The 12,449-nt window shown below is 39.9% G+C and overlaps 1 protein-coding gene across 1 annotated transcript in view; it reads right to left on the reverse strand.

Moving 5' to 3' along the window:
- The window catches only part of T265_10681 (hypothetical protein), a gene marked incomplete at both ends in the record, with an annotated part of 100,422 nt that extends 89,037 nt beyond the window's left edge, over positions 1–11,385 (reverse strand). The window contains 2 exons of the mRNA XM_009177136.1: positions 1,820–1,973; positions 11,292–11,385. Coding sequence (XP_009175400.1) covers positions 1,820–1,973; positions 11,292–11,364 — 227 coding nt within the window. The remainder of the gene's footprint in view (positions 1–1,819; positions 1,974–11,291) is intronic.
- Between the last annotated feature and the right edge of the window lie 1,064 nt (positions 11,386–12,449).

A 12,449-nucleotide genomic window follows, 5' to 3' on the forward strand; every position in this document is an offset into this window, starting at 1 on the left:
GTTAAGGGAATCCGCTCCACAGAAAGCGAAACTTCCTTGTAAGTAGATTCATCTCTAGAAATAAGCACACCTCAATAAAGATCACTGCTGGTCAATCATTTGAGATGGCCTCTCCAGAAATGGCAAATGCAATACAAAATCAGAGCCAGTCAGATCGTCGTACCATGCTTGACCGATAATTTCCGAAGCAACAAAGCGTACCAATTCGGTTTGACCAAACGAGTCTACGACGGAAAATCCGCATATGCCAATAGGTCACAAGTAGTACGACGGTGTCGCAGCCTATGTAAATTTTATTTCAGAGAGCTGCTATGTTCCAGATCACGTATGAATGCTTGGCCAAAGTGACGCCAAAACTTTGAACGGTATGAGTGATACGGATGGAGATGGAGATGGGAGTCCTTTCCTCAGCAAACCGGTCTGTCCAAGACAAAGGAACATAGCGCAATACTCCCCCCATGTAGTAGGTTGGACAATCCGTACTGACTTGCATCATTAAGTTACTCCCGACTTAGCTTTGCTGTATCAACGATTTTTTCCACTACTATGCTCGTCATAATAGCTTATTGTATGACCTTCCAATGGCAGCTTCAGTGCAACAGCGAGAATAAAAACAGCGAGCGTGTGTTTAAAAAACTTGGCAATACGCAAGACAAATATCACTGATTTATAGCCAAATGAATGAATTCAAGTTCCGCCCAATGGATTTGTTTTTGGTACTGAAGTCTCCATCCAGAAGTTTTGAAATATTTGTATTAAACGTTGATTCAAAGTCGATGCACTTTGTGTATTCGGGCAACAGACCTAGTCGTCTGTCAACACGCAAGGTGATAATGAAGTTTCCTTATGTGCCCGGAGACAAAAACTAACAATATCCCAGCAAAAAAACAAAGAAAACTTTGTACAACCTGAGAGTGCCCGGAAGAGTTTCATTCAGACTTGTGCTCAACTGACCTTGTCCCAAGTGGAACAGAAGCACGACTAAGACAACACAAAACCAAAACCAGTTAGTGTGTACCGCTTATCAGGCTGCGCAAGACGTGGATTACGATTTGAATTAAATGGTCAAACAGTTCAGGGTTCCAAACCTCAGTGTAATTTTGGGTATAAAAAAACAGGCAAGATCAAGTGTAGGGCGTTATCGCTTGTTTGTTAGACAAATAGGTGATGAAAATGCGCGTATTCTAGTTTTCCGATGCACATAATTCTGAATCCCATCCACCAAGTAATGTTACCCGTAGGGAGACAGCTCCCATTCACTCGTGAGTGTTTCACTTTCAAGGTGGAAATAGAATTGACTTAGCGGTGACAATCTGGGGAATTCGAAGTTTTTCAACTGCTGGCACTTGGCTCGTTGCTCTCCGGATCACGAGCACAATGAAGATTAAGTAAGTCGTTTCGTAGTGATGTCTTCATTCACAGATGTCATGTATAGTGTTGGCATTATAAAGGTGATCGAATCAGTTTGGTTCCTTTTCAGTCAGTGTGCATTTCTCGGTTGTTGGTTGAGAGAAGACTGGTAGTAATGTTCTGACACAAGGTTACACATAAAAAACACCCTAAAATCTTCAAGCAAATTTATTCTAGCTATGCATTTAACTATCGTTTAAGATGTTCAGCATGAAGTATTTACTGGACAAGTATTATCTTTTCTCGTAGCAGGATAGTGGCTAATACACACTATTCCACACATATATTATATACTGTTACGCACCAAACCACTAACCAATGGACCGAAAAAGCTAAAAATGCTGCTCTGTCTTCATTACATTGTAAAACGCGTAGAAGATACTAAAATCAAACAGACCTATGCTCTCACCGTTTGTAGATCAAAGCTCCATCGGCGTGTTCTACCAGGCGGCAGTAGTATTCCCGTCTGTGTTCACCACAAGTTGCATTAGCAGTAATCTCCGCATTCTCTTCCAGAATGGAGTCTGGATCCATATCCAGAAAATCGGAATCATAGGTATAGGCTGACATAAAGAAAAAACAAGGCATGTTCAAAGGATTTGTTCAGCCTGTTCTTTCAGGCATGCATTCGCGTTCATGGTAAACGGGTTTTATATATGGTTGATTTAGGATGCTAATTCCCCCTATGAATGTAGTTTAAAAAACATGTAGTTATTTTTCAAACTGAGTTTGGAGTCAACAGGAAGCTCATTTGAAATTCGACTGAATCCTTCTCTAATGATACTGTTTAAGTGGACTCTTTAAAGAAAATCCGCCTCACGTTTCAGCTGAAACGATATCCAAGGTGCCAAAGTTATTTTTCTTGGCAGTAAAAATACCAGAAACACGAAATTTAGCTGGGACTCGGCTGTAGTTGTTTCTCGCTTTAAACGCATAATTCAGTGTTCAAGTGTGATAGGATTGGTGAGACCTCAGAGACCGGGCGTACCTGAATAGGACCGAGAAAAGCAAAATAAGTGGCAGGCCTTCCAGTTTTTATTGGCCGTATGACTAGCATCGGGTAACCGGCCCGCCCTAAGTTTGAAGGATTGTTGTAGTTGCTTAACCAAGTTTTTTGAACTGCCATCCCTGTTACAACCGGTAAAAATATTGATCAGTGTTTCAAGAGTTTATTTAAAGAGTCTTAATCGATGGAAAGCGACCAGCGGCTTTATGTTGTGAAACTAACCCTATTCCATCTTCACAATTAATCACGTAAACAGCCGAAACCAGGATCGCCAAAAATGTTAGAGACAGCCACTGCACCGACTGCAGTGATCATCAGTTATCACTTTTCCCAATGAAATTATTGCACAGTATGGGCCAACAACTCAATTTAGTCCGTTAATACCCATGAGGACGATTTCAACTGATGAATGTATGGTACCAATCTGAAACAAGTAGAACCGAAACTGCTTGGCATGTATCCATCTCAAGTTTATGGGTACAAATTTAATGCCAGATTTATCCATGCCTTCGAATTGCATCCATGTTGTCTGTGTGGACGGCTAAAGTACTAATCTAGCACGTTACTATTCTTTCTTAGTTTTCTGCCTTTGAACCGAACGCCTTTAATTTCTATATACTACATGATGCTGAAGCATGAATGCAGTAAAAGCATCAATGTTCTCAGACGGCGTTTGAAGCTACTAATAATGTTACTAATTTGTTGAAATTAACCAAGCGGTGGATGTCTTTAGGGATCGACTAAGTCCTCCGTGAGGAAAGGGAACGTAAATCGTTGGCAATGATAAAATCTTTGCTAATACCGTACGCATAGTATGATGTAATAATTTTATCCATACTGTATTCTCCCATTCGTACTTTACGTGAAGAGCCAGAAGCGTACGACTTCAGAGTTGAGAGCTACTTTTCAGAGAATGGTATTGTATTAGTCTTGAGCAAGTAGTTTATGAAGAGTACCTAACCAGCTCATCAAGGTAAACACATGTTTCTGAAATTCATTTATCCAGTCTCCGTGATGCGATTCTCGTCAGCTCTTTCTTCGATGACAAATCCTTTTTTCCACTACACTGTTCAGATGTTGGGATTACAAATTAAAGAATGACAGAGTAAGAATGCAATTAAATATGCCTTTCTAATAAGACGAATTTTTCATGTGTATAGTCTGATACGCAACTTGCTAAGTTTGTGCAGAAAGTGAGATGGTAATCGAGATTGGCTTATTCTTCTCCACCATCGTAAGCATTAGTCAGCCTATCTGTGTGTACAGCCAATGATGGTAGCAACAAAGGAACACAAGCCATCTAGTGCCAGTTACACTACTGTGTATACAGCCATACATACCACGAATTTACGTTGAGTTTGTTGGGTTGAATATGACTAACATTACTGGGTAGTTTCTTGTTGTTTAAGGAAGAGTCAGCCAAGTTATATGATTGGAAGGAAAAGAGCTCACCTGGGTTGAGCGCTAACTGCTTCGGTCCCTGGTTTTATATTCAGCCAATGTAAAGTATGCACAAACATATACACTTGTTATAAAGTAACACATATCAATATATATTAATATAACATTCACAAGACCTGAGGTGAAGATATAATAATTAAATTTAGTCCTCACAGGATCGTGTTGTTCAGCTGGTGCTGCGAGTTCAGATGCGGTTGGTATCACAGAATGATCCACTGTTTGATGTGCGCATTATACTACATCAGTTCTTGTCCCAATCGAAGTAATTACGGTTCCTCCAGCCTGACCGCTAATATAAATGCCTCTTTGTTGTGTTTGGCTATTTGCTGCGTTAAAATGTAATATTCTTAAGTATGTTTAGACGGAATTACTTTTCAATAATGCGGTGGACTAATAATAAGCAGTAATAGCGCCAGATAACTAGAGCATTCCAAATTGTCAGCAGTTAGACGCTTCTCACGTGATGTCAGTATATCTCTCGTGTTTCAGTTTTAGGGTCGAAATTTCCATAGGTTTATTTATTACGGTTAAAGTCTGTGATTTGAGAAGGTTGTTTAAAATAGATTGGCGTTGTTTCAAGCTTTTGGTGCAATAATCTCCGTTAACAGTGTGGCCGAAAATCTCGAAGTTTCGGCTTGACAACTTTGTTACAGAAAGTCTGTCTAAAAAGGCATGTTTCTGTGTGGAAACTTATCCAAATAACCCGTCTGGTAGGTAGGTTCTCTGAGTTGAGAAGAGCCACGGTTTAGGGCACGACTATCTGAAAAATATATCCTAAGTTTTCGAGTACAGGGTAATGTTTCGTCGTCGCAGGCGCTCCTGTGTGAAAGCAAGCATAACTCAAAAATAGCACAGCACCGTGGGTAGTAATCCCAGAGGAAACCCATATATCCAACCTTTTATTTGAATGGATTATGTCTTACATATTTTGTCGAGGTTCCTCGCCACAACTAGGCTTTACGTTAGTAAATATTGTGCAGAAAAACAACGGTAACCGACGTTTTTGATTAAGCACTACTGTACTTAGATATGAGAAGAGGATTCTATCTCTCACATTTAAAAGAACCACTAGAAGCGTTTCCAGGTGTACTGTCTTGAGCATGTCCCAAAAGAAGTTCTGTACCCGGTAAAACTTGACAGAATAAAATTGACTGACACAGATGACACATTCGCAAAAATTTATTTGATTTGACTTACCTTGAAATACGACTGGCCCATGTTCCAACTAACAAACTGCAACTATTGTGGCTACATTTGAGTAATATCACACATTATTTTGGTGAATGCCTATTGGAAATCATAATAAAAATTGTTGTATAGGCAATACCAAAACTTTGAAGCAGAGAGAAGGCACTCGACAAAGTTTACACACAAAATCGACACTCGATGGGATGATAGAAATTCAGCAACAGACGACGATAAGTATCTCGGATTAGTAACTCCAAAAGTTTTCAAGATGAAATCAAGTGGAAATATGGTGAAGCGGAATTCCTTTTTCAGGGTTAGGAAGACTTGGCCAGACGGCACGTTATTTAATGAACCATAAGGATAGAAGATGGTTCCATTTGCATCTTCCCAAGTTTGATCCCACAATAATCACAACAGCAGTAATAAACATGACGCTAGTAAAAAAGCAATATCGTCAGTCGTGGCAATCAATCATTGTGGATCCACGGATATGTCCTTGATGTAGAACACTCAGATAAACTTCTCGGTTATTTTCGAGAGCTCCGGTGAGCGCAAGATATGAAATCCGTGAAAAAATCTCCACCAGGGAAAATTTCTTATCAGTGTGAAAATAATCAGCTTTTCTGTACATTAAGTACTCTAAAGGTAGATAAACAAATGGTTTTGTTGGTAATGTGAGGAGATTTCGGATTTTTGTGGATATTTCGTCCTGTAAGTGGAGCCAATCTATGCTGAAAAGTCGAAAAGCACGGAAAACTGTTTCATCCTTATTGAGAATCGTCATGTTTTTTCTGAAATCATCAGATATGTGATTATCCATCGCTTGTTATACCAGGCGGAAACAAAACCCGATCCGAAAAGTAATTCGATTGATCTTGGGGATGTTTAATTTCAAAGGTTATCACGTCTGTTGTTGTGAGCTAACTAAGCATGATTAAGCTTATTGGCTGATTTCAGATCGCAGTTTAATTTGGAAACACCATATTGCTGATAAAGAGCCTTTTGTGTTTTATTTTCAGAAAATAGTACTCATTATTAAGTTGTTGAACCTCCGGTGAGAACAAAAATACAAAATTAACCCTGCTGAGCCTAATAAAATTTTCCAGATACCTAATTACTGTCTAATGAACTGCAGACAAAAGCTCCGAGGAACATCGCCCGCTACCACAATATGACATTTCATGAAATAAAGCAAGCGTATTGGAAGATTTAGGTGAAATTATGTGCCATTGGGTCTGGCACTTTATTCGAGTATAATCTGGCCTACCGATAAATGAAAGACGCATAAAAAGCTTTAGCTAGGCGGCCGTCGGCTTAGCAGATGCCGAAGAGATACAATGCGGTAAAAAAAATACGCGCCAATGAAAAAGGAACAACAGTTGAAAAATTTTTAGAATGAATAGATCGATGGGTTTTGAAAGTAAAGCGTTCGGGAAAAAGGTACCGACTTATAAAAATAGAAACCAAAAATTACTCAAATACTTCAGGAATGCCTTAACATATTAAATCAACAGATGTGTTGAAGCCTGCTACTTTCATGCGATAGTCCATTATATATACTGAATTAACTGTGCAGGATAAACCTTTGCAAAATCCCGAGCTGCTTGTTACTTCTTATGTTAAAATCGCCAAAAAGCCAAAACTAGATATTGATGAAAATGGCTTCCACAACTTTTGATGACACAGCATAGGTTGAAAATGTTTCGTAAATTTTAGGGGTCTGTAGGTCTTCTCCGCAAAGATGGAAGCCCAAGTTGTGGCAAAATATTTTGAGAGGAAGGCTAGCTAGAATACCGGCTAGTTTTGAGTGGTCAACCTGGCCTTCCCGCGCCAAAATTTGTTATTTTCCTTGCTTTCTTTATACTCTTTTGTTCCTTGGAGAACCGATTACTACTACTGGGCTTTGGCTACCATTTGTGTCTTACTATGTAACTGCAGGTCGTATGCAAAGCGGCGAAGAACTCAGGTGAATATTTTTAGAATTAGTCAAAAGGACTGTACGCTGTACTTAGAATTATTCATTCCTCAGTTCATTGAGAACGGATGGGTTGTATTAAATTTATGGCTTCATCAACGGGGCTATCAGACGGTTTACATAAGTGGATTTTACATTCCATTGGTCTACTTGGGTGAGAGTGAAACTTTGAAACCGTGGTTTTACGTGGCACGATTGATTTGTTACTGAAAATTAAAGAAGTTATGGCTTATTGCGAATCGTAAGTTTGGTATCACGGACTCAGAGACTCAGTACAACTTAAAACCATAACGTGATTTGCTAGTGGTGAGTCCCTTAGCAAGGAGTCCATGTAGAAACGCTCCAATTTGTTAAAATTGGCGCGGAAGCGTTGGATAGGGTAAGTTCACTAAACTTTTGTTGTTTCTAGCATCAGTCCGAATAGTGGGATTTTAGTTGGGGCTGTCCTTCGGTTGATATGTGGTGGGTGATTGCAACTGCCGGACCTAGTAGTTAGGGTGAACTCATGATGGTTCTTTTGGTACATTAGAAAGGTCCAGCGAAATGCCTTCTTTGTGTTTGTTAAAGAGTTAAAGTGAGACTAACCGCTTTAGGTGGATTTATTTTTGAGGTGCAGAGTTGTATATTTCCAGAGTGGTGGAGTTAATATAAATAGGATATGAGCGTGGCTTTCCCAAGTCTGAGCTTGAGCTTCTTACTGCACTCCAGATCAACCTAGCTGTTACATCCGCAGCAATTAAGGATTATCCCATGCCCTACAGAAGCGTTTCATGTCTATCGTGTAAGTAGGTTTTAAAAAGATCCAAGTCACTTAGGAGTTAAAAACTGGAACCTGCCATCTAAGTAAACACACTGTTAATTTATTAACAGTGCAACTGAGATTTATTGGTTATTTTTGACGCAGGTAGATGGATAGGCTCACGCAAAGGTTGGCCAGGTTCCCCAGAGGTTTCAAGTTAATCCTGGAGCCCAGCATATCCATATTTTCCAAATCATTCACTTCCAATATCCAGTAGGTTTATGTTGATTGCTGTCATTTGGAGTGGTTTACCAGTTTAGCGGTAATTACCCAATGGCAGGATAGGTGAGAATTGGTGAAGGCAAAGAAGGGACGTCAAATAATCCTATAGGTATTACGGTTTGTTTTTAACCTGGATATTCTTGAGATCTTCGTTACTTTATTTCATAGAGTTTCCCAATGTTCATTTCCTTTTCTGCTTCTTTTGTATTGGAAAAAATCAAGATTTAGTATTAGAAGGTTGATGGTTGCGATAAATTCTCCCTAGATTAGGAGATGTAGGCGCGTCTGCGTAGCCCTTCATTGAAACGAACTCCATTTTACGCTAACATAATTACTAGGCCAATTTTTAGCGATCTTATATACAGTGGTTAGTCAAAACTGGCCATCTTTGTTGCACACAAAATTGGGAGAACCCACCCAACTGCGCACTGATGATATTTCCTCGTATAGTGACAAAACGTTTGCAAGTCAGTTGCCAAGCTCGGCAAACAGATCAACAGCCCCCTGAATAACAACCAACGGGAGAAACTTGGTTAGTGCAAATTTATTTGGAAATGCATTTCAAACCAGTAATGGCCATGAGTAAGTATAATCCCTCTCAGTGACTTTGTGTTGCAGAAATAGTAAATGGCCTCCTAAGTTAGGTACAGGTCATAGAGTGGAGAGTCTTCTGTAGTGATGAGACAAATTTCAATATATTTCTAAGGTAATAATCAAATTACTTCTCGGCGTCTGACATTCGATTTTGTAGAATTTTGATCGTTCCGGTTGGTGGTTAAAAGTCTGAAAAGCTAATCCTCTAGTAATGTAAGCTATTTTTCGTTAAGTCAATTCAACCGGAAAGCCTTTTTGAGAAAGAGTGACCCATCTAAATATTCGCTTCAAGTATAAAACCAACCGGCTTAACAGCTTTCATTCAGATTCTTTTGACCGAACAAAATTTTTATGACCGCTTTTTGCTTCTTCTGACAGCAAAAGACCAATTAATGTCATAAAGAATAATTATTTGACAATCTTTCTTCGACAAACTAGGCTATTTGGCTTCCTTACGTTATGTCAAACACAGAGCGAATAACATTTATTTGCGGCAAGCGCCACCTTTTTTGTATTTTCTTAGTTTTGTGGCATAGAAAGCATGATTCAACGATCCTGACGTCCTCTGAACATCGGGCAGAGTATAATGGTTTTCACTGCCTACGTACGCAACTAACAAAAAATGACTTTGCGTATATGACAAATAAATTTGAATTCCAGTGGAAAACTGAGTGTGTTAAAATAAAAAGGATAAAGTCAACAGATTAATAGTGCAGAAATACTACAGTCCTTCAGAAATCCGCCCAAGAGTAGAGTGACAAGATTTTACATGACTTTTGATGAGAGTTCCAGCTGTTGTTTTCTGAAAATATCTTGCTCTGCAATTGTTTATCCCTGTGTGACAACGTTTGGTATCCAATAATAGAAGCAAATTCTAATAGTGTTAAAACTGCTGTGTCTTAGTAATCAGGGTAGTCGAAGTTAAGTGATAACTGGTCATTTGTCAGCACAGGCTCTAGCTGTAAGGCAGACTCTCCATCTGAGTTCCAAATATCACATTATTAATGGGTCCGCTTTCGAGGTGTTGGAATTTTGTAGTTCCTGTGATTTCCAAAAACTAACTGTATGGCCTGCAAGCAGCTTTGTGCCTGGAATTTTAAAACTTTTTTGGATTCAATAAAGAGTTGTACTTGTTGTTGAGAACGTTGAGCGATGAGTTGACGCGAAGTTTGGCACATCTCTGTTTCATTTTAACCTGTTCAGTCGACTAAAATTTGGCCCTGGCATTTGAATCATAGGTATTTTTGTTTATTCAGGCTTCCATGTAGGCTACCATGTATGAGTCAACCGCAGACGGTGAACAGTTATAGAAATGTGCTTCCAAAATTGATCACGTATTTATGGAGTGCATTAGCTGCATTCAGTTGTTGAACTGAAGATATGTTTGTGGCCTGTCGGCTCTGATTTCGATGCTTTGAAATAGACGGTTTTATGCTGGTCCATTACAGACCTATGCAAGCTTTACTGCAATTTTCAACAGATAAGGCTAATTATCTACCTATCACCGGTGAAATTTTCGAGTGTTCCATACTCTTGATAGAATAAATATATTCTGGGACTACTGGCTAACTGCGGCCACTGGAAAATTTTGGGTCCTTGTGTCTTTGGGATACAAGATAGAGTACGACTTTTGAAAGTTAAACCGAGGTCATCATGGATGAAACATTCATTATCGGATATTTAATTCCTAGATTCTCTCATCAGATAAGAGTTCGTGGTATATGCCGATTTCGTTTCATCGCAACCCTTGTGAATTTCTTCTCCATGAGCCTAAAATAGCTTTCTGGGGTCATGGCGGCAGTCCAGAGTTTTTTTGGCGCGCTCTCTCTACTTTTTTCACCCTAGTGTTGGTGACAATTATGAAATCGGTGCCATTTTCCAGATTGTGCGTGGATTCTTGATTACTACCAATACGATCAACGTTCCTTGGGGGCTAACCCAGATGTTCAGGCTTGCCAGGACATTTAGAGTTTCTATGAGACGGTAGAATGCTAGACTCTCTCTCTCTCTTGGGCACTGTTTTATACCCATGCTTTCCTTCTCTAAGCTTTCTTCGTGAGACACCCAGCACTTTCACGCGTAGCCCAAATGACACATTCTCCGTAATATAGATTAAGGCTGATCATCCACCGGGTTTTCTTTTACCCATGCCTTTGTCAGCTTTTATGATCTTACGTTGCTATCGTATGCCAGTTGCAGGAAAAACTTTAATGCATGCTTCAGTTTGCGATTTTGAACTTCCTGACTGAACATCTCCACGGTAAAATTTTCTGAAACATCCAGCAAGTCGCGAACTTCCACTAAGACTCGTTGTAACCCTATAGTTTAAATGCCTTCGAAAAACCAACAGACGTTGTCAAATTTTATCCGTCAACTCCAGTTTTAAATATTTGACTGAACCCTGCATTAAGGTTAACAATTTTCATATCCAGGCTGGCGGTATCACTGACATAGCAGCTTAATAAAACGCTGTTTTTGAAACATTCAAGATGTTAGTTAGGACACCGTGCACTAATGCTAGTCTGGCGTTCAACTTCCCACGTCTTAAAAATGCAATAATACGAACTTCGAGTCCCTATTCGAAAAGTGGAGCATGTGAGCTGAATGAATAATTGGAAGCACTACGAGATACTTACGCAAATACCCCTGTCCGTAAGCAGTGAACAAAATGAGGGACAATAGCCCTGCGGTGCTCATCAACCAGTACATTGTTCATGTACGTGTTAACGGCTGACACCGTTTAAAAAAGGCGCTTTTGGCCTTTGGTTCAAGGTTGCGGGGCCGAATCGTCCCATAAGCTCGCACTTCAAGTGGTCTTTTAGGAATCATTGCAACTTCACCATACCAGAGTATTTCTAAGAGTTGGGAGTGCTAGATTCTGCGGGGTGATGATGGGGAGACAACCCCCGTGATGAGTACAAGTTGCAGAAATAAAATGTTTTCTTCGTTCAACACTAATTTTTCACTAGCTCCTTGTGTTCTGTTTTTCCCTTCTCCGTTCCTTCTTGTTTGTATATTTCCTTTTTTCTATGGTAACCTTGCACAGGTTAAGATTATATTACAAAAGCAACATCAGTTAACGGCCGATTTCAGGAAGCCAGCATACTTGCTGGCTTGGACTGGAGATGAGAATTTTCACTCTGGTGGCTAAAACATTTAAACCGCCAATAGTAACTACTTGGATGTTGTGGGGCAGCGTCGCGTTTTTGAGGAACTTGGGGTATCCAGGGCCAAGTTTATTGAAGCGTTGGTGCCTGTTTTCGTGAGGCCACCAGTGTGGGCTTTTCCCCGTACCGGTTAGAGTAAGGCTGCGCCGTTATTTGAAGGAGGCTTGAAAAGCATCTACACATACTTCTGTCACAGATTTGATGAGTGATGTGGACTTTTTCATCCATTTTTAAGATTCTCGAATTTACATCGCAGGATGCACATTTCTATGGAGAATTTGGTGATCTTCCAACGTTTGTGCGTTTCCACCATGGGTGATCTAAGTGCCTCATTGTCCTCCATTACCAATGCTGGATTCGGGGGGGCTGCTGGTGCTATTGGCTTTGTGCCATAGTTTGTTGGGCCTTTATTCGCAGCGATCAAGCAGGAAATTATTTCCGGCTGACAGGTTGTTTATTAGATCATGTGAGAAGTACAGAAACACCTCAAATTCTGAGGAGAAATAAGGATTACCCAAATAAGCCGTCGGTGAGAATGAGGTCAGCTGGACAGAGATCTTCGTGTGAAACGTCTCTTTCTCTAGGACTACCATCAGTAACGAAAGATACGACAGACAGATGAGTCGC

The sequence above is a fragment of the Opisthorchis viverrini genome, assembly GCF_000715545.1.
Source record: "Opisthorchis viverrini unplaced genomic scaffold opera_v5_393, whole genome shotgun sequence".
In the NCBI taxonomy this organism is placed as follows: domain Eukaryota; kingdom Metazoa; phylum Platyhelminthes; class Trematoda; order Opisthorchiida; family Opisthorchiidae; genus Opisthorchis; species Opisthorchis viverrini.